The 27,764-nt window shown below is 29.1% G+C and overlaps 1 protein-coding gene across 3 annotated transcripts in view; it reads right to left on the reverse strand.

The window, feature by feature from the left end:
* Window positions 1–27,764, reverse strand: part of LOC142331457 (putative methylmalonate-semialdehyde/malonate-semialdehyde dehydrogenase [acylating], mitochondrial) — a 247,944-nt gene that overhangs the window by 8,822 nt on the left and 211,358 nt on the right. For 2 of the 3 annotated variants that reach the window (XM_075377381.1, XM_075377380.1), the window contains 7 exons: window positions 24,875–25,024; window positions 20,276–20,354; window positions 14,877–15,076; window positions 10,832–10,999; window positions 8,608–8,854; window positions 5,931–6,112; window positions 3,056–3,235 (listed from right to left, as the gene is read on the reverse strand). In XM_075377381.1, the coding sequence (XP_075233496.1) occupies window positions 3,056–3,235; window positions 5,931–6,112; window positions 8,608–8,854; window positions 10,832–10,999; window positions 14,877–15,076; window positions 20,276–20,354; window positions 24,875–25,024 (1,206 nt within the window). Of the gene's footprint in view, window positions 1–3,055; window positions 3,236–5,930; window positions 6,113–8,607; window positions 8,855–10,831; window positions 11,000–14,876; window positions 15,077–20,275; window positions 20,355–24,874; window positions 25,025–25,541; window positions 25,779–27,764 lie in introns of those variants that run through there. The other variant, XM_075377382.1, reaches the window with a different exon arrangement.

Genomic DNA, 27,764 nt, shown 5'->3' on the forward strand with positions numbered 1-27,764 from the left:
TGTAGATTATGTTAAGTTCTTTTTTCAATAGGCTTAATTCTTGGTACAAGGATCAGATGTGTAAGAAGTGCTTCCTCATACTTTTTGTTTGTTATTGTTGGTTAAGATTGTTAATTACTAATAAGAGTGACTTTCGTATATGATAATTTGAAAACAAGTATTTAACAGTTCTTAATTTTTCTGAAAGTGTTATCGCATCGTTCAGCAAATAACTGTTTTCCAATTTATAGATCACTATGGATAAGGTGTTTCAGGTTGGGCCTGATATATGTATCTGTGTAAATGGTAGCACATATTTCATATATTTACTTTTTTTACCTCAATTTGTTACAGATTCTTTTCCCCCACTGTACTACTTCTACATACATTGATTTTTTTCTGGAAAACATTTTTTTGTCTTGTTTTGAAAATATTAGTGATAATATAATCAAGTTATAAATATATATAACTGTTAGTAGATAATTAGGTATATTTCAGAAACAACAAATTGTTTTTATTGTATAAAGTGTTCATGTTTAACCTACAAAAGAAATCTTTCCCCAGAAAAATAAAAGCATTCTCACTTATCAGACTGATATTTCATTCAAATCATGAGTTGTAACAATATAACTCTAGATATGGATAAAATTGTTCATTGTTCTTCTCAGGTAGGCATAATATTACTGACCACAAAAATAGAATTTCTATTAATGATATAATATTCTTGTTGCCCATCGCATGAAATTTCTAGATGTTTTATTACATAATAAGCTCACTTGGATGACTGAACTGAAACCATACGTTTTTCTTTGAAGTACTTTATAAACTGTAAGCTTATCAACATTAATAAATATTCATCACACTATAAATATTCCTGTCTAAAATATAATGACATCTCTCAAGGCTCCCTAATAAAGTAAGAATGCATTTTCAAGGTACAAAAATAGGCTGCCTCATCATCGTTTGGTGTCCATAAGTATAAATTGCATAGAAAGATACTCAGAAAATTCAATATTTTAACTTATGTTTATATTTATAAATGTGACAATCATCAGTAAAGAGAATAGTCATGTATTCTTAAAAAATAAAAATGTTTACTTCTCCCAAACCAAAGTAAGACTGTTTTCATAAAACAGCACAATACTTTGGCTTATGAGAAAGAGCCTTATTATGCCCTGTTGAGATTTTTAATAAATATCTAAACCATTTGAAAAAATCTTCCCATAAATTTATTTAAAATACAATTAAAAAATTTTCTTTTACCGATAAAAATTATCCTGCCGATGAATTTTTTAATTATATTAAAAAATCCTGAATTCTCTGCGTCCATTTAACGTTCATAAATACATTTGAGAATAATGCTGTAATAAATTTCACTAATCCCTTCTAAAATGTATTTATATTAATATTATTTAATATGTTTGTATTTCAAATAATTAATATGGAAATAAAATATATAAGCTTTATTTAATATGAGCTTTATTTATATTTATTCTTTATCATATAATTTACATTTTTATAATTATAGTTTATTTAAAGTGACGTTATCTTGATCTACATAATATACAATTATGTACAGAAAAACTTTATTTATTTTATTTAACTGATCATGTTCTAGGTAAAGTGAAACAGATTAAAAAATGGATCATATACAAATTGCCTTAAATAAAACATTACGAGGGATGTCAGAAAAGTTTTCAGCCTCAACATAAAGATGGCAGCACTCGTCAACGAAAGTTGCATTGAAAGGTACTCAATAAAATTTTGCCATTTTGGACACTCAGTTGTTGTTTCATAATTGTTTGAGTAAGTCACTGTGAGTGTTGGACACTCAGTTGTTTCATAATTGTTTGACTATGTCACTGTGATGAAAATGGGAAAAATTGAATATCGTGCCATGATTAAATACTTGCATTTGAAAGGCAATATGCCGATGCAAATTAAAACCGAGTTGGACACTGTTTATGGGACTCTGTCCTATCATTTGCCACCGTGAAAAGATGGGCAGCTGAATTTAAACATGGTCATACCAGCTTGGTTGATGAGCGTTTGGGATGACCAAAAACTGCAACCACCACTGATATCATTGAAAAAGTTCACCAAATAGTATTGGGAAACCGACGAATTAAAGTTAGAGAGATAGAGACTATGGGCATATTGAAAGAACATGTTTGTCATATATTAACTGAAGAATTGAATATGCGTAAGCTACCTGTGCTTTGGGTGCTGCATTTGCTTACTTTGGACCAAAAACGCATTCAAATGAACATTTTCAAGACCCTGCTGAAGCAGTTTAAGTAAAACGAGTTAGATTTTTTACGTCGACTCATAACTGTAGATGAAACCTGCATCCACCACTACATTCCTGAGATGAAACAACAGTCAAAACAATGGATTGCAAGGGGTGAACCTACTCTGAAAAAAGGCAAAGACTGTTCCATGGTCAGGAAGGTGATGGCGACTGGTTTTTGGGATAGTAACAGAATTTTGTTTATCGGTTATCTTCAGAAAGGCAAATCAATAACAGGACAGTATTATGCACCATTACTTGACAAGGTGAAGCAGAAATTGCAAAAAAAAATGACCATATTTGAAGAAGAAAGTGCTTTTCCATCAGGCAATGTGCCTGCTCACACTTTGACGGTCACCATGGCTAAAATTCATGAATTTCACTTTGAATTGATTGACGACTCACTGTATTTACCAGATCTGGCCCCAAGCAACTTTTTCTTGTTTCATATCCTTAAAGTTTCGCTTGGAGTAGAGAGATTATCATCAGATGAGGAGGTTATCTCATGTAAACGCCTATTTTGTGGAAAAAGACACCAGCTACTATTTGGAAGGGTTAAAGAGGTTAGAACATCATTGGGAAAAGTCTATCAACTTGAAAGGAGACTTTGTTGAAAAATAAAACTATATTTGACAGAAAAAAATGTCTTTCTATGTTAGGATCAAAACTTTTCAGACAGCCCTTGTATGTCAAAAACATTGAGAAATAGAAAACATAAAAATTTGTGCACTGATTATATACAGAATAATACTATCATGCAACAATGATAACTCTGTTTGCCATTACCTGCCCGCAGTCTATTTCCTGAGTGAATTTTCTTGCAGTTGCTCCATTATTAGTAAATATGGCAGTTCCATTACCGTACGGATTATTATTAATAATTGAAATCGCTTCATCAAGTGTATCAGCAGATAAACATACTAATACAGGGCCAAATATTTCCTCCTTGTAGCATCTCATGCCCGGCTGAAATTGAAAAAAAATTGATAGTGAGCAAACTATTAGATCATTTAAAAAAAATTAATGTAAAATATTGTAAACACAAAATATATCCTGAATTAAAAGAAAATTTTTTTTATTATTTCACATTATTTTTTTTTAATGTTATCAACAATTAAAAAATCATTTTCAGTATTTAATACAATTTAATTTAATGGTGTAACATATTTTACACCATTAATTCTCAAAATGGGCGATAATGTCCCCTAGTGGGCACTGGAGGCTTTCAGGGGGGACAGTAAAAGGCCTACAGAAAATTGGAGGTGTTCAGATGGTCTAGGAGGGCGATGACTGATTAAAAAAAAAAACGGCAAAAATTATGTTTTCCTGATATTTCAAACTAAAATTAAGTACCTACTACACCAGTACAAAAAAATAAAAGGAACATTTATATTTAATGATAAAAAATTATTGTATTCAAACTACTTTAACTTTGCAACCCAGAGGCTTAGAGATGAATAAAAAGAAAATTAAAGCTTGAATACTCAACTTTTGACAGATATTTTAGATTTCAAAAGTCATCAAATTAAAAAAAAATCAATGAGAAGAAAACCTTTGAAAATTTAAAAAGCTTTTCTTTGTTTTTGATCAAGCGCATGGGGGAAACCAAATATTTTCAGTAAACTGCATTAAAATCGTTTAAAAGCTTACGACTTTGGCATTAATTTTTTTTTTATTCCTCCTATGATTTTTTTGAACTGAAATATTCCTCTTTAAAGGGAAAAGGCAACTTTTGTCTTTAATGCTGCATATATCCCAATCTAAGGAACGTACTGATGCAAATAAATTAATGGAAATTAAAGGGTTTTGATTTAGCTGATCTTGCCTTAATGACAAATTGTGAGGTCTTTAATGTAGCGTTGCAGTTTTTGGCTTTTGTTCATTTCGTGCCGAGATTTGAAATCTTTAAAGATTGAGAAGGCAACATGCATCACCTGCTCTCAGCTTAACTCAAGATCATACTACAGTCTCAATCATTAAGGATTTCAATATCGTGGCACAAAATGAACAAAATCCAAAAACTGCAATGTTACATTAAAGACCTCACAATTTGTCATTAAAGCTAGATCAAAATCTCCATATTTATTTGTGTCAATATGTTGCTTAGATCAAGAGATATGCAGTATTTTGAAGAAAAAAATGGCCTTTTCTCTTTAAAGTGAAATATTTTGGTTCAGAAAAATTGTAGACATAAAAAAATAAATAAATAAAGCCTAAGTCTTAAGCTTTCAAACGATTTTAATGCAGTTTACTGAAAAAATTTGTTTTCACCATGCACTCATTCAAACACGAAGAAAACTTTCAAATTTTTAAAACTTTTCTTCTCACTGATTTTTTTTTTAATTTGATGATTTTTGAAATTTGAAGTGCACTGACAAAAAGTAGAGTATTCGAGCTTTAATTTCTTTTTTTATTCGTCTCTTTAAGCACATTTGTTGTAAAGTTAAAACAGTTTGAATACAATCATTTTTTAATCATAATATGTACGTGTTCCTTTAATTTTTTGTACTAGTGTATAATATAACAGTAGTACAAAATAGGGATGCAACAAATGGGATATGTCTTAAAAAGCCTCTCCCATGTAAAGGTCAACCACACTTTCACGAAGTGTAGCTATGGCTTACTACATGGTGCATCCTGTACTCACAGATGTGACTCCGACAACCAAGTGGCCATCAGTATAAATGACCCCGCTTCAGCCAACTACCAACAGCCTGTGATGAGGGTGGATGAGCGGTAGAAGGAAGGGCACACTATTGCCCTGGGGGTGGGAAATTCTTCCTGAAGGCAGATGAATCACCAGATCAATGGCATTGGAATGCAGAAAAGCTGCACATTATTTTTAAAGTGAACAAAATACTTTAATAAACATATAAAGTGTTTAACTATTTTCGACACTGTAATAGTCAACAATTAATTTTATGTACTTGAAATACTTAAGAAGTGTGACAAGTACAATGAAATTATCACTAAAGTGATTTGCTAACTTTAACAGAAATTTTATGACCAAGGTGCAACAATTTCTAGAAGCCTACAACAATGTCAGTTCTGAAATTATTGATCACATGCATACCCCCTAATTTAGGTTGCTGACTGAAGAATCCTGACTAAATCAACTCTGAAAAAATAGAAAAAAATTGAGCCAATGTACTAAATTTACAATTAATGGTTAATTAACATGATCCAGTGACCGACCAGGTTCAACACCAACAAAAAGGTATTGTGATTATTACCATCAGACTGAAGAAGATCAAACAGTTATTTCAAAACATTACTCTCACTTGTGGGAGAAAGGTGTTATCATTAAGTAGGACAATATAAGGCTAACAAAACAATGAAGTCTAAGAATTTGGTTCTGGCTGTATAGAAGATTTGCCTTAATCAGTAAATCTAGTTTCAACTATTTAAAAAATCCTCAAAAAATTATATAAAAGAAAAATTATTCAACAATACAGACAATAGTAACAGTAGAGAAATATTTTGATGATCAAACAAGAATTATTGCTAATAACGATTCTAGAAACTTGAAAAGTAATATTCTAAGTCTGTTGAACTTAATGGAACACCAATTCCGTGGTTTAAACTCCCTTCTTAGTCAGACTGAGTAATTTTCACCATCCATCATACAATATGAATGAAAAATATAAGTCTTCTTTTTTACCTTAACATCGGCAAGTATTGTAGGTCCAATGAAGTTTCCTTTTTCATAACCCTTAACGACAAGATTTCGTCCATCAAGAATAAGTTTTGCACCTTCATCAACACCAGACTGTATAAGATCCAAAATACGGTTTTTTGACTGTGGTGATATGACTGGTCCAAGATCAGTGCCTGGTACATGTCCTGAAAATAAATGTGTCATGTATTTACTAAACATAAATGCCTTAATCTTGAAGATAGAAATAAACAATTTCCTGTTTAGTAAGCATCATTAATTACACTGGTCAACATAAAACTTGGAACTGAAAACGGAGCAGGTGTTCTATATAGTATTTTATTTACTGAATCTGATTGTATATTCCAAAACAACCCATCACATAATATTCTTAAGTTACGCCCCTTAAATACACTTGTTCCATCATTTGTAGAACAAACAGTACAAATAAGTTAGTACATTTCTATGTTTGCTTATTCATTTCTGATTTATATTGTTATGCATGCTGTAGACCTATATTTGATACATAATTGTCGAATGATGTCATTTCATGTCCAAGTCAAACATGTATCGACATGTCAGTGAGTCACGTAATGAGCAATTCAATGTGATGAAAGTTTCTTCAGTATGATTTCAGCTCTTAGTATGACTTGCTGTAAAAGATTGTTTCATAAGTGATACCATAAGTTTAGTGAAAGATTTTTATGACAGAACAACTTTTGGTATTATTTTATTGAATCATGATTTATTAAGTTGCGAGTGAGTATGTTTTGCTCTGTGTTTATTGCACTCCATGGTGAAACAATTTTATGAAGTATTTTAAGTTATGATGTAGTTATAAATTAAAACTTAATTATTTTTATAATTAAGTAAGCATTTCTGTAATATTTCAGCTTACTTTCATTCAGTAAAACATTTTGAATTCTACAATGAATAAAAATCAGACTTGTAATAATTCTCTATATATTTTTTGTTATGTTAGCAGAGAATTCATCACGAAAAGTCAACGAAAACCAGTATAAAAGCTGCTGAAAACTGCTTACAAACATTATTTTGACTGTCCCTTGGGAGACCAACATAAATTTTGGGCTCCACATGTAGCATGCATCAAGTGCTATGTTAAGCTAACCCAGTGGTTAAAAGGAAAAAAAGAGCATTTGCCTTTTGGCATACCTATGATTTGGCGAAAGCTTACTAACCATATGATGACTGCTATTTTTTGTTAACAAACGTTACTGGTTTCAATTCAAACAATAAAAGCAGTATTACATACCCAAATGTTCGTTCAGCTATGAGACCAGTACTTCATGGTGTGATTGGTAAATCACATGTGATTTACTTCATGGTAAATCACACCAGTACTTCATAGTGTGATTTACTGATTCCAATTGCTCCAACTTCTTGGAAAGAGATCTCTGATTCCCCAGAAGGCTCAACCGATGAATCCTCAACTTCGACATTAATTACATTCCTGAAGAATCAAATACTGAACCTCACCTCATCACACAAGCAGAACTGAACAACCTAATTCGTGACTTGTATTTGTTGAAACAACATGCAGAACACCTAGGTTCACATCTTAATTTATTAAACAAGGATACTAAAATTTCAGTATATAAAAATCAAAATAAAAAATTACTGAAATACTTTAGAAGAGATGGTTTAATTTGTTCCTGCCATGATGTGTTAGAGGGCTAATGACTGAACTGGATTTGAATATATTATTCAAGATTAGCGTTTATTTATACTCTTCAAAAAGAAGCTTAAAGGCAGTGTTGTTGCATAACTCGAATAAGTTTTCTTCTCTAGCACCATACCGTAGCATACCGATAGCACAAACTGTAGGAATGAAAGAAACACATAAAAGTATGTTAAAAATTTAAAAAGTTCATAAGTATAATGAACATTCATGGTAAATCATTGCTTACCTGAAAACAATAGGGGTTCTTCATAGTCTCCGAAGTGGCTTTACAAAATATATGTTTTTTTTTTTGTGTTTGTAAGATAGTCGGGCTACAGATAAACACTATGCAGTTAACGAAATCAGGTTATACCAAGAAAGGAAAATCTCAATATTTCCCCTTATTGAAGCGGATTATTATTTTATCACCTTAACACATAAAACTAGGCCTGATGAAGAATTTTGTAAAAACATTAGATAACGATGGAAACGGCTTTAAATATTTAGCTGAGGTTTTTTCACAATTAAGTGAAGCCAAATTAAAAGAGGAATATTCAATGGGCCACAAATAAGAAAATTAATTTCTGAAAATATATTTGACAGCAAACTAAATCCTAAAGAACTAGCAGCATGAAAGTCATTCAAAGATGTTGTTACTGATTTTCTTGGAAACTAAAAAGCTGAAAACCATGATCAGCTTATAAATGAACTCTTAGTGAACTCCAAAAATTTAGGCTGCAGAATGTCAATAAAAATTCATTTTTTACATTCTCATTTAAACTTTTTCCCTTTAAACTTGGATAACATCAGCGATGAACAAGGAGAAAGGTTCCACCAAAATATATTGCAGATGGAATAACATTATCAAGGCAGATGGAATGAATATATTTAAAGAGATAATTAATATTACAGAATAATTTTAAAAAATTCAACTTCAGAGTATGTAAAAAAAAGTTTACTCCAAATGCTAGTAAAAAAAGAAAAAATATCATAAAAACATACCAGCATTAACTTTTAATTCAGATGCTCTTTTTGTTAAATCAGACATCCATTCTTGTGCTTCACCAACAAATACAGCAGTACTTAAAGCCATGCATCGTTGTCCAGCAGCACCAAATGCAGCACCAACAAGTTGGTTAAGTGTATTGCCTTTATTTGCATCTGGCATAATAACACCGTGGTTTTTAGCACCCATATTACTTTGCACTCTTTTACCATTGGCTGATCCTCTTTCATAAATATATTTACCCTGAAATATTATTATAATAAAAATACATATGATAAATAATATAACAATTTGTTTTCAATGTTACTATTTAAATACAGATTAAACAATAATCTTTGTTAGCATTTTACAACAATTTATAATTTATCTTATATACAAAGGTTTTTTTTTTTTGAAAACGGTCAGATTTTAGGAATTAAAAAGGTATTTTTTTCATTTCTTTTTGTACAAATTTATAGAATTTTTCATTTTTCAGTACACTTCCTTTCATTTTATACAAACATTAAATCACTCAAGAAGCCATTGTAAAGAAGTATATTTCCTGCCACCAGTTCTTCAGTTGCCCTTCTCAACCAAGAAAAAAGCACAAAACATCACAAAGAATTCTTGTAATAATAGCCATGCTGTGATTAAATTTTTCTAAGTTTATTTGTTATTCAGATAATAATTAAATACTTAAGCTATCATGAAATCATATCCCCTTGGAAAAAAGGCGAAGTGGAAAAGAAAAGTGAAAAGCTAAAGATAGGCCCTTTAACTTATGTGGTTTATTGTTACACAATGCAAAATTAATATATGTAGATACCAGTAACTTCAATCCACCTAATCTGCCTTATTCTGATTAATGTGAGCGTTACTTTCTGCCATTCCTAGGATTGTCACTCTATCATTCGTAGTTGACGTGTTTCAGAGTATCTCCATTCTCAAAAGTATTTTAGCATTGAATCTTCCTAAGTTGGAATTCTTGAATAAGTAGCGATGTTAAGCTACTGCCACTCCCCATCACTACTGTCATGCCTCTTGTTTGTCCCTGCTGCTCTAATGACAATTTCTTAAAACTAATCCTTCTGATTCTTCATTTTAACAATTTAAATCTTTAAATAGTACATGGAATTGAGTGTTTATTTGTTCATTAATTATCTCCTGTCCTTTTAATTTTAGCTTGAATACTTCCACATTTTCTACAATATTTAAACTTAATTACGCAGATGTAATGTATTACATTACATAGAAAAACAAAAACATTTAAATATTCCAGAAAACATAGAATTATTCAAGCTATAATTAAAAATACAGGAGATGATTAATAAACAAACACTCAAACCCATGAAATATTTAAAAATTTTCAACTGTTAAACTGAAGAACTGTTTAACAGTTGAACTGCTAAAATGAAGAATCAAAAGGATTAATTTCAAGAAATTGTATAGCCATTAGAGCAGGAGGGATCAAGCATAAGAGGACATGACACTAGTGATGGGAAATCGGAGGAGCTTAACACTGCTATTTATTCAACGATCCCAACTTAAGAAGACTCATTGCTAAAAGTAGTTTTGAGAATGGACTCCAAAATACATCAACTATGAATGTTAAGAGTGAGAATGCTAGGAATGGCAAAAAATAATACTCAAATCAATCATGATAATCCTAGCAGAAATATAAAATATTATGAACATTTTTCCCCTTTTCTAGCAAAAACCTGTATAATTTTTTGGATCCTATTTATTTGCTTCCGGTTAATTTTCTAAAAATCTACATATTTAATTTCAGACTAACTTAAAATTATAGAAATGATTAGTAGAAAACAACATCGATACTTTTTATTTCATAAATAATGGTATGTATTTTGTAAGTTTTATAGTTAAAAGATTCAATAACATAAATTGATAAGTTCTCATAAAAACCTCAATAATCTAAGTGACCACTGGTCGTTATGATCATATGGTCATTAGTCACTTAAAAATGCTCATACCATATAATGAACTGAACCCAACATTCGTAACTTCAGTGATCTTCAAGACCTGATTCATTGAAATTTGATTGTCATAGGAATTCTACCTTTTTTCAAAGTTATGTTTTCAGGATCCTACTCTCTGAGATGTTCCAGTCATTGTAGACCATCAGATAATAAGAGATGCACTTTAAAATCTTACCCAAATCCAAAGGGCCACAGTTAATAACTTTGTTAATTACTCTATCAACAAGATTACCATATTACTTACAGCTTGATCGGATCCAACAAATGATATAGCTTTTATATCAGGGTGATCACATATAAAATCTACAGCCTCATGTGCTCCATGTATAACATTTACAACACCAGGTGGACAACCAGCTTCTGATAACATTTCTACAAGCATCATGCATGTACCTGGATCTCTCTCTGATGGCTAAAAGCGATAAAATAAATAACTTCATAAAATAACAAAAATAAACAATACATTTAAGTTACAATTAATAAAAAAAAGATTATCAAAATTTAAGTATAACAATTTTGAAATTTTTTATCAAGAAACTTGTATGATTTATGTACATGTTCAATTCCACAGTCATAACCAACTGAAGGTGACCTGACATAAGTCATGAGTTCCTCTTAAAATGTCACAGTCATCTTTAAGAATAAGCTCAAATACCAAGCTTACTAGGGAAAGTGAGGAGTGAAGCAGTTTCCCTTTATTTTCATTCTCTGTTCATTACACCATTACTCTCAGAAAAAGTGACTTTGATCTTGACGCTTTTTGTACTTGAAATGTTTTATATCATTGAAGCTAAATAAAAGACCAGAACAGATCATGTAAAGCAAGAGAGTAGTATACCCCTTTCTGATCAAAACAATGCTGGTTTTTTTAACTCAGGGGATAAAAAAAATCATACACATTTGAAGTTTTATTTCAAATAATCTATTACAAATTTTTTAGTCATGTAAAACCAAGTAACTGACACATCTTGCAGTAAATTAAAATTTCTATTCGGATCAGTGACATCATAATAATCAATTGTGCTATAAGAACAGAATGATTCCTATTTTAAATTAGGGTATGAATAAGTGCACTTCAGTTTGGCCCGGTGAAAACTGAATACCATCATCCCATATCTTCCCATTTTCAACAACAAAAGAATTTTATTCCAACCCCTCCAACTATAGAAAAAATAATATTTTTATGTATCATTATTTGGAAGACAACATTACATTTACGTAAAAACAAGTTGCCTTATCAGATAATACAACCTAACCAATGAATTTTTTATTTTTTTTATTGTTATGCAGGTTTTTCAAACTCTTGAAGTAATTATCATGAGTAAATATTTTGCCAAAATGTGTCCTAGCCTCTAAGCAAATTGATAAATTTATATTACTTGCTCTGATCACTGTAGCCATTTTCATTACATTGCTGTAGTACAACTTTTCATCAAAAGTGCTACACTACTTAACATCGTATATAAGAATAAAACAGCAATCTGAATTTATTTATGAAATTATGTTTGGGTGTAAAAATGTTTTCCTAAAGCATGGTTCTATGTTTTTTAATGTGCTCTTATGAAAAAATTAAATTCCAACCATCATTTTATAGTCAGTAAAGACAACTTTAATTAGTTCTTAACAGTTCTTCTCACACCACAGTAACCTTAATTACTCCACAAACTACACTTACTATTCACACTTTGTAAAATTAACAGTTTCATGTTAATAGATTGTACCTAAAACATATTAAAACAAAGATTACTCCCACAGAGAAAAATGTAAACAATATGACTATCACCATTCCATCTGACAAAAAATTTTTCTTCCTCGGTCAAGGTAAAATCTCATGCAGTTTAATTTTTTGAAGATACTTTCCAAACTATCTTGGCAAAAACCTCAGCGTAACTATATTTATGATAAATAGTGAATAGATTTGTAAACCCAGAAAAGTTGCAGAAGCAAAAAAATACGAGGCAATTCCAATCATTTACAGACAATATTCTCAGCCTAAAGAAATTGATCAGATCCATGAATAAGATGAAATACTGTAGCTATGCTGTTCTTCATTTCTTATATATAGTCTCCACAGTACTAATCCTAATCGCTGGTTATAATTTATTAAAAACATGTATGTATTTAATAAACTTCAGCCCTCCATTCTCATGAGTACAAGAATGTATTTTTATTTATTTCATATCACCACAAAATTTAAGAGATGTAATGAAGTTACATCTCTTCATTAAAAAAAGAAAATGGTAACAATAACTTTACAATCTAGATGAATGCTTGGAATTGTGATGATACTAAAAACAATTTCTTTTTCTGTTTATTTGTAGACCATGCTCAACTACTTATGTAATCTTTGTATTTTATTTGTAATTTTTATAACATTTTATAAATAATCTTAATAACTGTGACCAGTTATTATATTACTGGACATATATTCTTTTATGTAACAGTTCAAAATTACTTTGTTCACACTCACCTATGTACAAATATTATTATTTATTTCTTATATTGACCTAGGATATATAAGATGAAAATTACTTTTATGTAACTATTCTTCTTATTTTGGCTCTTTACATACAGTGTGATGATACCATTTTAATAATATACACAGAGTGAAGCAAGTCAAAAATATGAAAACCGCTTAACCACCGATCCAGTTAAATACCATAACTTTCAGAATAAGGTCTGCCAACTATTTTACCTTTTGGCAAGAAATAGAATTTCAACCCATTCTTAGGGGGTGGCCTATGGGTTGTGTGATTGATATATCATTCTCTTTAAGCCAAGAAAAAGGTATAAATAGAAAGTTGCCTGTACCCAAAATGGCAGCGGAATAGTCTAGATTTTGAAAAAAATTACATTGATAATTTAAGGAATTGTTATCACATATTTATAAAAATTTGATTAAATGGATATTACCAAATAAATTTATTTTTAAAAAAAAATATTTATAAAGCACATCTGCTTATTTACTTACATTTCATTTTATTAACATTCAAAATGTTCTCCTTCTGTTGTTTGACACTGTGCCAGTCAGTGTTAAAGGATAAGACTGCATTATTCAACGATTCTCAGTATTATTTTGCACTGATTCTTGAATTCTATTTTGTACACTGTCGATCTCTTGGGGCTTATTATGATAAATAATACTTTTTAATTGGTCCCATAGAAAGTAATCCAGTGGTGACAAGTTGGGTGATCTTGCTGGCCATAAATTAGGGTCTGCACAAATACTATTCAGCTTTATAAAAAATAATTAAAAGTCTTTGATCATAGTCATCTTCATTAAGTTCTTCCACTAGATGAATTGTTAAGGGTGAAATTTTCTTTTTAATGTTCAAAACACTGAACTTTGGCTAATGTTACGTTCTCATGCTGCTGTGATTTGAGGAATGAGGATTCTCAATAAATTCTTGTATAATCTCTAACAATTTATTATTATTTGTTGCAGATTTAGGCTTCTCTGGTTTTCACCTATTATTATAATTAATGAATTTATTAACTGAATTTTGTTAGACAATGTTTTTTTTGTTTTTTTCATTTGATGAACACACAGGATTCAAATGTCTTTTTATGATACTTTTACGAATCGTGCCACTAGATAGCAATACTTGATAGTACTAGGTAGCATACAAAAACTTGATAATATACTTGAAACGATAAAATTTAAAAGAAAATATACTGCAGCTTGTTTTAATGTTTTTGTAGTCAAATCTTCATGTGCAAAATTTAGGTGCATTGTGCGCTGTGTCAAGAAAAAGAGTAGTTGGAACAATATTTTTTTATCAAACTATAAATTCTGAATGCTACCAAGAGATTGTTATCCAGTTTATTGCACTGTTAGAAAAGGAGGAGAGGTACTGTTGAGTACAACAGGATAATGCAACCAGCCATACTACTCACTCTGCAACAGAGTATATTCATGAGTTTTTTTAAGATAGGCTGATTTCTAGAGGCCTGTGGCCATCACAATCCCCAGACCTCTCCAGTTTGGATTTCTTTCTTGGGTTTTCTAAAAGAAAAGGTTATCAAAATAATCATCATACCCTAGAAGAACTTAAGATGAACATTACTGCTGCAATACAATTACGCCTGGCATGTTAAGAAACGTATCTAGGTCAATGTTTAAACATGTGGACAAGTGTCTGGAACAAAATGGTAACCACTTTCAGCAATTACTGTAGATAAGTTGGTATAAAGTCAGCCTAAATGTAACAAATATGAATCTAATTTTATTAAATAACAATGTAATTTTAAATTGATCATCCTGTATTTATGTATTTTAAGAGACTTACTTTAATTACATGAGTGTTACCACATGTTATAGCAACTGGTATTGTCCAAAGTGGAATCATAGCAGGAAAGTTAAACGGAGTAATTGAAGCAGTAACACCAAGTGGTACTCTATATGAATGTATGTCCATATCTTTAGCCACACCAGATAATGCTTCACCGAGTTGTAATGAAGGCATGCCACAACAATGTTCCACAACCTCTGGAAAAAAACGTTTTTGAATATCACACTCTTAAAGTAATACTAAACACAATTCTTAAACTAATATACTTTCAATTTGTCTAAATACCATTATTTCTGATATAGATTTAAAATCGATTGCCTTGTAATACATAAAAAATAAATCCTTTGATCAAGAGGTTTGTTAGAACTTTGCCAGTAAGAGTCTGCAGAACTGGACAGCACAGCGAAGTCAATGAACTATGTTTACATGACCAAACCTAAGAGTGAAATGAAAATGGGAAAAAAATAAAAAAATAAGCATGAAAACATTGCATTTCAGTTAAATTAGATTTGTAGTAATGAATACTTTCAAAAAATACCTCAAATTTTGTTAGACAATGTTTTTTCGTCCATTTGATAAATCACAGGACTCAAATATATCACTTTTTCCTCAAAAAGATGGCTTTACGAATCGTGCTACTAGGTAGCATACAAAAACTTGATAACATACTTGAAATAATAAAATTTAAAAGAAAATATATTACAGCTTGTTTTAATAGTAAATGCTCTTATATAAATGAAAGTACTGAAGATGAAACAATTTTTTTAATTCCCATCAGTTCATTAAAAAAAAATAAAAGTATTAGTTTACGAGAGATTATAGCTGCTAATAAAACACAGAAAATACAAACGGTAGGAAAGCGCTGCAAATGTGGCAACAAAGATTTGCTACATAAAACAGAAATAAATTCGATCGGTAAAATTTTTATTCTACAATTAGAACTCTTTAATTGATGGAGAAATAAAAAAAAAATTCATTTAATAATAATATAAAAAGTGTGTCTACATTTCGATAAAAATTGAGGGTTACACTTACAAAGTAATAATTGTAATATTACATCACGGATCTTCGATTTGTGAAGGTCATTATACTAGTTTTATTAAAAAAGGAAAAATACAGTATAAAGTGAATGATATGACTCATTATACTAGTTTTATTAAAAAAGGAAAAATGTGGTATAAAGTGAATGATATGACTATCAACAAAAAATATTGGCCAAGAAATTTAAAAAAATGTATGTTTGTTCTAGAAAAGCAATAAATTTTAATAATAAATCCATAAAATAACAATCAGTAACTCATAAAAAAAATAAAAGAATATTCTAACAAAATGTAGTGATATCAAAAAATTAACTTCATTCATGTAATATATATCACATTTACAGAAAACAATTCTTATGACTATTCGCTGTTTAATAAATGAAATCAGGCCGGTAAGAGTTTTGTAACAGATTTTTCTATTTTTAGTTTATTATGTGGAATGCATAAACATTGTTTATCATCCATTATTGTATATCTATTGTTTATTACATTTATTTAACATGTATTTTTTTTTAAACAAAATTCTAAATTAATAACAGATACTAATAACGAAATGTAATGTCTTACCTTTTTTTATATCAGTATCATTTTATTAAAAAAATAAAAAAACAGTTTTTTTAATAAAATGATATTGAAAAAAAAAACAGTTTTTTTTATATTACAGAAATTTTTGTTTTTTGAGCAGAGAAATGATATCTGTGAGACTCTTACCATATGGTTTACAATTCATTGTAATTTTTTTGGATTTAATATATTGAATACTTTTTAAAAATGTAATTTTATAACTTATATAAGTATATGACACTCATAGAAGTTCATACATATATTATTCTGTACAACAAATAACATTTAACAAAAAAAAAAATTATTTACAAGACACAGGAGAGGAAAACGAGAAAAAGTGTTAATAAATGAGTAAAAGTTATTAAAATACAAAATTTAATTTACTAATCTTAAGCTATGTGTAACCCATTCACAGATTTCAACCCTCAAAACAAATCTTTTAATACAAAGACAGGATGATAAATTTTGGGCCTCACACAGAGATGGTGTTAGTAAGCTTAATTTCTTGATGGTATCAAATGATTCCATACTTCATTAGTTTAAGTCGCTGTGTCAGCTAGTATAGTACTTTCCGTTTGTGAAACCGGAGAATTAGGACAATTCTTGAAAAATGGAAATTCATACAATTACTAAATACTTTTTTCTGAAAGGCTTAAGTTTAAATGAAATTAAAAAAGAGCTTGATATAACATTGGGTAACTCTTCTCCATCAAATAAAACAGTTGAACACTGGGTTGCAGAATCTAAAATAGGTCAAACATTCACTAACAATGAATCACGCAGTGGAAACACTTCTGAAGTGAAGACACACTTATGAAATGCCATGTTTGCTCATGCCTGATCAAAAACAGTGCCAACAAACCATTTAAAGTAATTGTATCAAGCTCTTTTGGCACAATCCAGAGTAATTTTTACGTCAATTTATGACAATTGATGAGATTTGGGTTCATCATTACACTCCTGGACAAAACAGCAATCAAAAAAATGAGTTGAAAAAGATCAACTTGTTATAGAAAAAACAAAAACGATTTTTCATGCAAAAAAGTTATGGCAATTTTTTTTGGGGCACAAGTGCAATAAATTTTCATTGATTATCTTAAAAAGGGTGATAAAATGGCAAATATTATGCAACCCTATTTCAGCAAATCACTAAGGATAAAGGATCATATCTGGCAAAAAAAAAGTGCTTTTCCATCAAGACAATGCTCCAGTTCACACTTCAGTCATTATTGTTCAAATTGCTCCAAAACCGGAGGGTTTTGGATCATATTCACATGATCTGACTCCCAGTGACTGTCACTTTTTCCTAACCTAAAAAAAATGGCTTGGAAGGAAGAGATTTTCGACCAATAATGAAATTATTAAGTTTACTCAATATAATGAGATTATGTTGAGCAATAATGAAGTTATTGCAGTAATTGTTGGTTATTTTAAGGAGCTGGATAATAAATCAACGAACCAAACTGGGATTAAGCGCTCTTTTGAAATTCTGGGCTAAATGTGTAGACCTTAATGGTGACTATGATGAAAAATAAATCAAAATGAACCCAGAAAAATGTTGTTTTATATCCATGCTTGGAACTTTTTACGATACTCCTGTAATGTTAAGACGCTCAAGCATCTAAACAAAACATTGTTCATCTTTATAACAGTACTAAAATCTGGAGAATAAAGTAACAAAAAACTAATTCGCTTCACCCCAATTAAAAAACTTTAAAGCTTCAAAACAATTAAAAAACAGAAAACATTCAGAAGATAAGTACAGTTTCTACATGTTACTGGCTGACCACTTTGATTGTTTCTGAACACGTGCTTAAAGAGTCCTTCATTTATTAGTTAACTACAATTGCCATTATGGAGGAAGCAGTTTTTGTTCGCAATTTGTTTTGAACATTTTAAATGTTTAAAGTCACACGTGAAAGATCATAACTGTGAAATACTACAAACTATCCAATTTTGAATCCAAGAAACATGAAACATCAGAGAATCATCAGCAAATTAGTGAAGTTTATGGGGAAAATGCAACTAGTAATTGAATGGTGAGAAAATGGGTTGACAGTTAGCAAAGACTGATGAAATGTTATGATGAATCACAAAGTGAACAATCATCTGATGTTAATAATCTCTTGCCATGAAGTACAACCTTAGAACTGTAGCACAAGTGCTACATCTAATAAGATGTAGCAGTTCCTAGGGTTAAGGTTCTTAAAGAAATCTCTATGTGTAATCCAAAGGAAAACATAAGGCATGCTAAGTTGCAATATTGTGTTGCTTCATGATACTGCTTGGCCACAAGCTGTTGCTCAAATCATCACATAACTTGGTAGTAGATTATTTGTCCACAGCTAACTCTTAGCGATCGAGTGACTTCTACTTATCTCTCTATTTTAAGCTGGCGCTTGCTGGTCAATATTATAACAACAATTACAGCATCAAAAGAGCTAAGCAAAACTGGCTGTCTTCACAGATGACATCATTATATAAGAGCAAAATTCAGAACTATTTATGCTATGGTAATCTTTTTAATTTTAATATTGATGGAAACGATGCTGGAAATTAATTTTAGATATGACCTTTCTTGTAATAATAAAATGGTTTCGAATTTTTTAATTAAAATTGCCATATTTTAATATCTTAAAATTTGTTTCAAACACGCCTCCAAAAATTCATAAATCAAAAAGTGGCAATTCTTTACCGAAAAATTTAGTACTTTTATTCTTAATGTTCTTCAACTTACTCAAATATTTCAATCATGTTGTTCAAAAGCTTCACTCCTACATACTGAGAAGTCATAACAATATTTTTTGACAGGAATATAAAATCATTTTTGTTCCATTATTATAATGTATTTTCTATTGTATTTTTTTTTTTTAAATAATATTAGCATTTCTATAAACAAGTAAATAGTACAATTATGTTTAAAGTATATTTAAAAAAAGGAACAGCTATAAAATAAAGGATATCATACTCTGGGCTAAGTGATGCGCATCATTCTTATAACTGAACTTTGCCATGGTTTATATATTTAATATTCTTATCATATTACCACTACTACTTCAGAAAATAATTTTGTACCATAAAATATAATCAGAGCAATCCACAACCTTCTGTACTTTAGTACTAACAGAGGTGATAAGCATCCCCAGTGCAAAAATCGAACTAATTAATTCATTTCTAAAAAGTTATTTGATAAACACATCAAAATTTAAAACTAGAATATAATCCTGTCCTCTCCTGTAAGTCCCAGATTTCATTTAGATAAAGTTACTGGACAGCAGTTTAAACTTGATTTTTTAAGTATACTATATTATCTTCAACTTATTTAGTTCAAGCCATCCAAGTAAAATCCAGTTCAATAACAACTAGAAGGTTAGTTTCAGTAAATAAATTTAATCTGGACTGATGCTCTCAACTAATGCTCATATGTTATCTGCAAATTATTCAGCATGTAAAAAAGAGAACGAAGAGAACTCAAGGCTCACTGTGGTATTCCCTGAAGTATAATTCACCATTCTAAGAAATGTTTACTTACATTTTAATTTTAAAAATTCTCCAAGCTCATAATCAGTTAATTTTTCAATCAACAAGCACTGCTACACAAAATAAGAAAGATTTTTGACCCGAATGAAAAGAAGAGAATACCTTAAATTAAATGAAAATGTAAAAAGTCATATCATTTCCCATTTTCATGGAGGAAATGTAGACGAATATGAAGAAGAGTGTGAAGAATCTTAGCGTGTATTATGTAAAGCTAGGTAGAAACCTACCAAGGTAGGCTTAAATTGCACTTACGTAGTCCTCTTAAAACATCACCTTCTGCATCAATTAGTGTCTTGCCTTGTTCAAGAGTAATACTTTCTGCTAATTTTTTCTAAAACAAAGGAGAAAACAAATTTTATATTACACTGCAAACAAAAAAAATATTCTGAAGCAGAAATTATAATTTCAGTAATATTTTATGCAGGCAACAGGTCTGGTCAGAAACTATTTTACTGTTTATTAATTCAGGAAAAATGAAGCGCTAATCAACCATATATTTAAAACTAAATGGAGAAGTGGAATTTTATTTTTTATTCATAATAATTCCGTGGCATATCATGAACAATTAACTTTTATGACATGTCAATGAATGCATCCACAACAGAAAATAGTTAAAACCCTTTTTATTCATTCTTTCAGAACATTGTGACAATCAAATAAACAAGTATTACAATCAGACCAGTACATCAATTTACATTATATAGATTACATTAAAAATCAAATGAATGTGCTACTCCACAGGTAACAAAATGGACTTCAGCATTTACCTGGTGAGAACAAAGAAAAACTTGTTCAGGAAGCACTGGGAAATCACAATAAAAGCAACATAAAGCGCAAATCACAGACCGGTTATACTTCATATTAAAAGAGAATTTAATAATAACATAATTTTGATATCAGCGCTTAAGAATCATCCTTAAGACTAAAATATCTATACTAAAAAACAAATAATACTAACAACGATGATCACATATCAGACTTACCATGCCACAAAAAATCACATAATTCCATAAAAATAAAATCTTAAAAATTATATTAACTCTCTTAACATCTAGAGAAAAAAAGAATTGGACTTAACTTTTATTGCGGGTTCAAAGGAAATAAAAAATTATGTTATAACCAAAATACATTAACAAACAAAAAGAAATGTTGAACTACCCGTTCATTAAACAATAATATAAATAAAACAATAAGTAATAATACACAGAATTTCTAGCACAAACAAATATACTCCTAACCATCCACATTAACAGCACACAACTGGGTCCTGGTTAAGACAGTTGCATACCCTAACAACCTAACATTTTCACAACAGCTGGAATATCACAGGAGATGGTTATAAAACACACAATTTAAACATTTTAAAGACAGAAACTTTTTTAAATTAAGTGGGTACTCCCTACTCAACTTTTCAAAAAAATTATTTAACATTTCAGATGGTGAATCATATATAAAGTATTATTTCAATAATTTTAACCAGCAATATTAATAAATTTAGATGTGCGCATTGTTAAGCAGAGATGGTACAAATGTTTGTCAGTTAAGAATAACAAATAGAATACAAAGACTGTGTTCAGATAAAATTAAGGCCACATATAATGACAGGGTAGATGAGCAGTAACGTAGACATGTAGCATGTATCATAAACAAATATTAGAGTTTGAATTAGTAGTGTCATATTTTTGAACAACCAGTTAAAGAAATGTAAAGTGAATAAGTAAAATTTAATTACAATTCTTGAAAGATAATGTAAGTTTTTTCAATAACTTCTTATAGTTATTACAGTGTGAATTTAATTAATTTAATCAGCCATCTAAAATTATCTGAAGGTTTACTTTCATTAGACTAGTGTAACAATATCCTAAAAGCTTTACATGTAGCACAGTTTAAACATATTGTGTGCACTCATCTGGTAATTCTCATTCTTCATTTTGCAACTAGATAGTACCAGATTGTAATGAAAAAGACATCATACATATTAGTTCACCAATAATGAAATCTAATGATCACCTTGAATATTCATCCATTCGTCCGTCCGTCCATTCTTTTATTTGCTTATTTATTTATTTATCATTCAGGTAAATATAGCAATTTATTACGAGGATTTAATACGTGTTTACATACTATAAATTAAATCCTTTTAAATTTATTTTATTTTTTCAAAACAAGTAAGTTCTATAATAAAGAACCCAATACAATAATTTTTAATACATATAAAACAAATAATTTAAATAAAATTTAATAATTTTATAACATCATGAGCAACATATTGACAACATAATTAAGGAGTTTGAGAAAAAGACAAACCACATCAACGTAAAAGATAACTACTCAACATATAACAAAAATTATACTTCAACAGGTCTTATGATATATTCACTCATTCATAGTCATCTGACTAAAATATTTTAATAAAACTTAACAAAAAATTCACATTTGACTTCGTCAGAAACATGCAAAGGCAATATTACACCAGAATCGCTATAAATGACATACTTCAAATAATCATCACATTCATCAATAAATTACACCTTAACTTATATTTCACTGCAGATTATTTAACCTGTTTAACCTCAACAAATCCAAAATACATAACACCCACATTTTTAAAACCTATAGCTGATTTATTTACTTAGCCTTTGTTTACAACTCATATAACCATCCCAGACAAAATAAGCATGCAGCTTTCTAAATCATCATCTAATATTCATTATATCACCAAAGTCAAGAATTATCCATTTCAACAAAGGTGTTACACTGTCCTCCCACAGGCAAAGTTTTGGGAGTATTAATTTCATTAAAATCAATGTCAGAAACATCACTGAATTCCTCACATCTATTTGTAAGTGCTACTCGTGCTATTTTATCTTGAGGCTCCACATTACCTGGAAGACTATATCTTGCAGTTTTCCTCTCATTTACTTTATTTTGCATTTTAAAATCTTTACAAATACTGTTTGATCTTTTCTAATTTATACTATCCAAAACTATTTTTTTTTTTTAACTGTACCTAATAAAAGTCTTTAGTGTACCTGACAAAAATCATTTTCTCTTTAATAATTTTGTATTTTCAACTCTTAAATCAATTAATTCTCTAATTTTCTTTCCTAATTGTTTGTTTACAGATAAGATATCATTCCTCAGAAATTTGATTCGCCTTAGTAAATCTGGTTTATTTCATCAAGATATGAAATGCTGTTTCTTTTATTTGTATTCTCATTTTTTAAAACAAAACCTTCCTCACATTCAATGCAAATCCATTTTAAGAACCAAATTTAAAACTTTCCAAATTACCCTCCTTAACAGTAGTGAACCTAAGATAAAACCACCTATTATATATGCCCTTACACTTTATAGATAATTCAAATTTTTTTAAGCTTTTCCTATAAACTAAACAATAGTTTAATTCCTTCCTTACTATAGCCAATCAGAAAATATAACCAATTTAACAGCGTAAAAATTTCAGTACACTTATTAACTATTAAACTTGACATTCAATTTAATGACTCTACAAAAGTTCATTCTGGATTGTTACATAATATCTGACACACAGAAAGGCTAATTATTTCTCTGCAGTTCCACATTACTCAATAACAAAAAATAATTGCATTGCTGTGACACTGATAAAAAGAACAAAATAATAATTCTTAAACACATAACAGAAGCGAGGAAACATAGTCGAGTTTAATCCATTTCACTCCTTTTAAATTTCAAGATTTTCAAATTTTTTATTAACTGTAAAAATATTATGGTTTTTCCTTATGCAAGAATGTATAAGTACAAGATTTAACTGATTCCCTGAAAACAGAATTTAACTATACTCTTTATTATAATTTCTTATCTTATCTCCAGCAGATAGTTTCCAGAAATTATATAATTAATTTCTACTAATGCAGATTTAAATAAGGTTTTCTTCTTCCTTCATAAAAGGTTTTACAAAAAGCAGCTTAAGAACAAAGATACTCAGCATAATAAACTGAAGAAATACATACCAAACTAAAATTCAAGTTAAAAAATATTACCACAGAAAAATAAAGATTTCTTTCTCAAAGCACTAACAAAATATGTATAACTATACTATACTTTTTTTAATCTTCTGGAAGTGCAATTCCTTTGCAATTTCCTTTATTTTAGAACTCTTTAATTAAATTTTTTAAAGAAGAATTTCAACTGTCTGTTTATATCTTAGATATAAGTGTGATGAAAGTTGTTTTATTAATAAGAAGAGTATAATTAAATAAAATGGAACATAAAAAAAAAAAATAGAAAAGAAATTTTTGGTAACTAAATTAATTAAAGTACTCTTTATGAGATAGGATACAGTAATCATTAAATGAATCTTTCCTAGAACCATCAAGATGGTTTGTCAACAAACATATATTTTCAAAGGAAATTAAAACATTCACTTTCAATCACTGTTTATTCCAAATAATTTACAAAATACAAACATATAATAGAGCTGTATAACATACTACAAATTTCATTTCTAATAATAGTGAAATTATATCTATTAAAAAGATTTTAATTTCTAAAAAAGTGAATAAACAGTTTTTTTTTTAAATAGGAACAGTATCATACTATGTAGGAGTCTTAAGGCAATCTGTAGATATCCCATTCGTATAAGACCTATTAACTGATAAAAGGGGCAATAACAACTATGATTTTTTTTTAAAAGTAGGCATAGGAATTTCATCAACACTGATAATTATGTCATTTACATAATTTAATTATTTCTGTTTTGATTCTAGTCATGCAATTTATTAGCTAAAATGTAATTTAACTATGGGAGAATCTTTTGCCAGGCTCTACCATTTTTATAACTCAACAATGATAACAACAGTATCTACTAACCATATTTGTTTTAATAATATTCTGGAATTTAAACATAATTTGTTGTTTACTAATTAAGGAAGTTTTAGACCAAGATTTATATGCTTCTTTGCTTGAATTAACAGCAGCTTCCATTTCTGATTTGGTTGATTTGGGAACTCTTGTAATCACCTGCAACATTATCGTACAGAACAATTAAAGTATTCTGTAAGCCAAATGACTCCAAAATAAATACAGCTCATGCTTACAAAAGTAGAGTTGAATTAATTGTACTCCAAAAAATAATGAAAACATAAAATAGGTAGATAAAATAAAACAAAACATTATATGTAGCATAATAATTAATGTTAATTTTATGCAAATAAAATAAAATAAAATATATAAATAATTATAGAAAAGGTAAAATATTAAAAAAAATAAAGTAGAAACAAGTTAAATAGAACCGAGCAGATACATCTGCTCTCTCAAAAAAAATATCAAAAAGTCCTGAGGCATAGAATTATGTTGACGAAATCAAATAATTTTGAGACATTAAAATATTTTTTTGAGTTTTAACCATAATGCATAATATTTATATGTATATAAATTCATAATATAACCTCCATGTAAAACTAATATATAGAATAGTTAATAGATTGACTATAGTATCCTTTATTTTAATTTTAAGGATAAATTTTAAAAACTTTACCTAAATCTGAGGTAGCTTTTTTAAATCAGTTTCTTCAAATATTTCCAATGGGAGAACTGAATATTGTGGCACTGGTTATGGCAATGATGTCTCATTATTAACACCTTACTATTATTACTGTCATCATCTTTTTGGTTCAATCTCCAAAATTCAAATCTGTTTTTGATGCTCTATTACTCTGAATCTACAAGAGTAATTTGCTTACTGAATTGAATTTGTTCTCACTGAATTATTTTTATAGGTTTCTTTCCTAGTTGTTAGGAAACTGATATCTGATGACCCAAAGCAGATGTAACAGCAGCTCTTACTTGTGACATCACACTACTGTCAAAAGACTTTTTTTTTATATCTAATGATTACAACCTTCCTACGATTCTCCTCCTATGCTGTGATGATACTGTGATCGCATTGCAGGGCTTTTTTCAGAATCCGTTATTTCCACTAACCTTCAAATATAAGGGTTTATAATTATTTGAGAGCTATGAGATAACCATAAGTAAAACTTGCACAGAGTAAAATTAAAATAGAAAATATTTTTAGTTCAACCACTGACTGAACCAAAAACTATGAAAATAAAATTCTTTTAATACTTTATTACTGTGCAACAATACCACAGTACTTATAGCAAAAATGAATCTGTAAAAAAAAGAACTAACAATACGAAAAGAAGTGAATTAAATTTAATTGTTGATGCGACTATAAATAAAGATTTAAAAAATGTAAAAAAAAGTATTTATTAAAATAAAATAATATTTTTTAAATTATTCTAATAATAAAAATACTATCACCAACAAATATAGAAAACTATAAATAATTTTATTTTTAAAAAACATGTTCAATTAAAATTTAATTCAAAATGATAATAATTAAACTTCTAACACAATAATAACTGAAATTTATCATTGTAATACAACTCGAGAATTAATAAAATACGTAAGTAATAGAGAAGATAACATTATCATAAGGTCATAGCTAAGTTTAAAAAACCACTTTCATAATACAGTTCAATTACTTCTTTTCTTTACTACTATACTAATAATGCACTACATAATCAAAAGATATATATAATATGTAATCATTTATCAAAATTTGATAAACTGTATTACAAAAATGAGTATTTTAATTTTATCAGCATGTGATACAATAAAATAAATATAGTAGTCTGATTCACCCATGACAGTATAAATATGTAATCATTGGTACAAACAAGAGATATCATTTTGAACATATAATAAATTATTTTAAAGTAAAAAAGGTATTATTATCCCAATTACATAGTCAGTAATTACTGTTATCATTATGAATTGTTTCATATATAAATAATATTTAGTAGTATCAACTGCTATGTTAATTAGTTATCAACAGAACAAAAATTATTTCTTCTCATAATTTCCTATTTCAAATAGTAGCATTAAATCAAACGTTTTAAATAATGTTCAACTTTTACAACTCAAAGATAACTTATAATGGTTTTAAATTATCTTTTAAAAACCTTTACTTAAGAAACATCAAGAAATCAACATTTGCTTAAGAGTTTAAACTGAAATCACAATTACCAAAGAGTACTTGTAAAGTGACTGATGAAAACTGAAACCGGCTTACATTACTTTAAAAGTATCACTCAAAGAGAATGTCTAAAGAGAAAAAAAAGTTCTAAAAAAAAGCGTGTTATAGAGCTCTAAAAGAGAACTCCACAAAGCTGTTGTTATTAAGATAGAAATAATTACTATTATCTTTTCAGCTTAGACCAGTGTAGTTTCTATTGTGAGTACTGCTTACCTTTCTTAGCTTCATTCCTTTATCACTTGCAGACCCGTTTCAGAACCACTCCATTGTCAAAACTTTCTGTAATCATTAAGCTATACTTATTGTTCTATAAAGCTCCCTCAATATACACAGGTTAAGTTCAAGGCAATAATTTTAATGGTTTTAAGCGACCTGATACAAGACACTAATAACACTAATCAGACCTGATACTTGTGACTAATGTCTTGTTTTTTTTTTACCTGAAAATGACACAGCTGTTTTCAGTTGCAAAGTCTTCTCCTGAATAATCTGTGTTTTGTACCCTTACCGCATCCATGAACCCTTCTTCTCCAATGTCCGGCGATCATATACTATCATCCTTGGCTGCAGGGTTTTTGTTGCAACAGTAGTGGTCTGTTTTGAATTATCTGTTTATATTGTTTATTAAAAGAAAAAGTATGTTTAATCCATTTTGCA

Source organism: Lycorma delicatula, chromosome 10 (assembly GCF_047948215.1).
Source record: "Lycorma delicatula isolate Av1 chromosome 10, ASM4794821v1, whole genome shotgun sequence".
Taxonomy (NCBI): domain Eukaryota; kingdom Metazoa; phylum Arthropoda; class Insecta; order Hemiptera; family Fulgoridae; genus Lycorma; species Lycorma delicatula.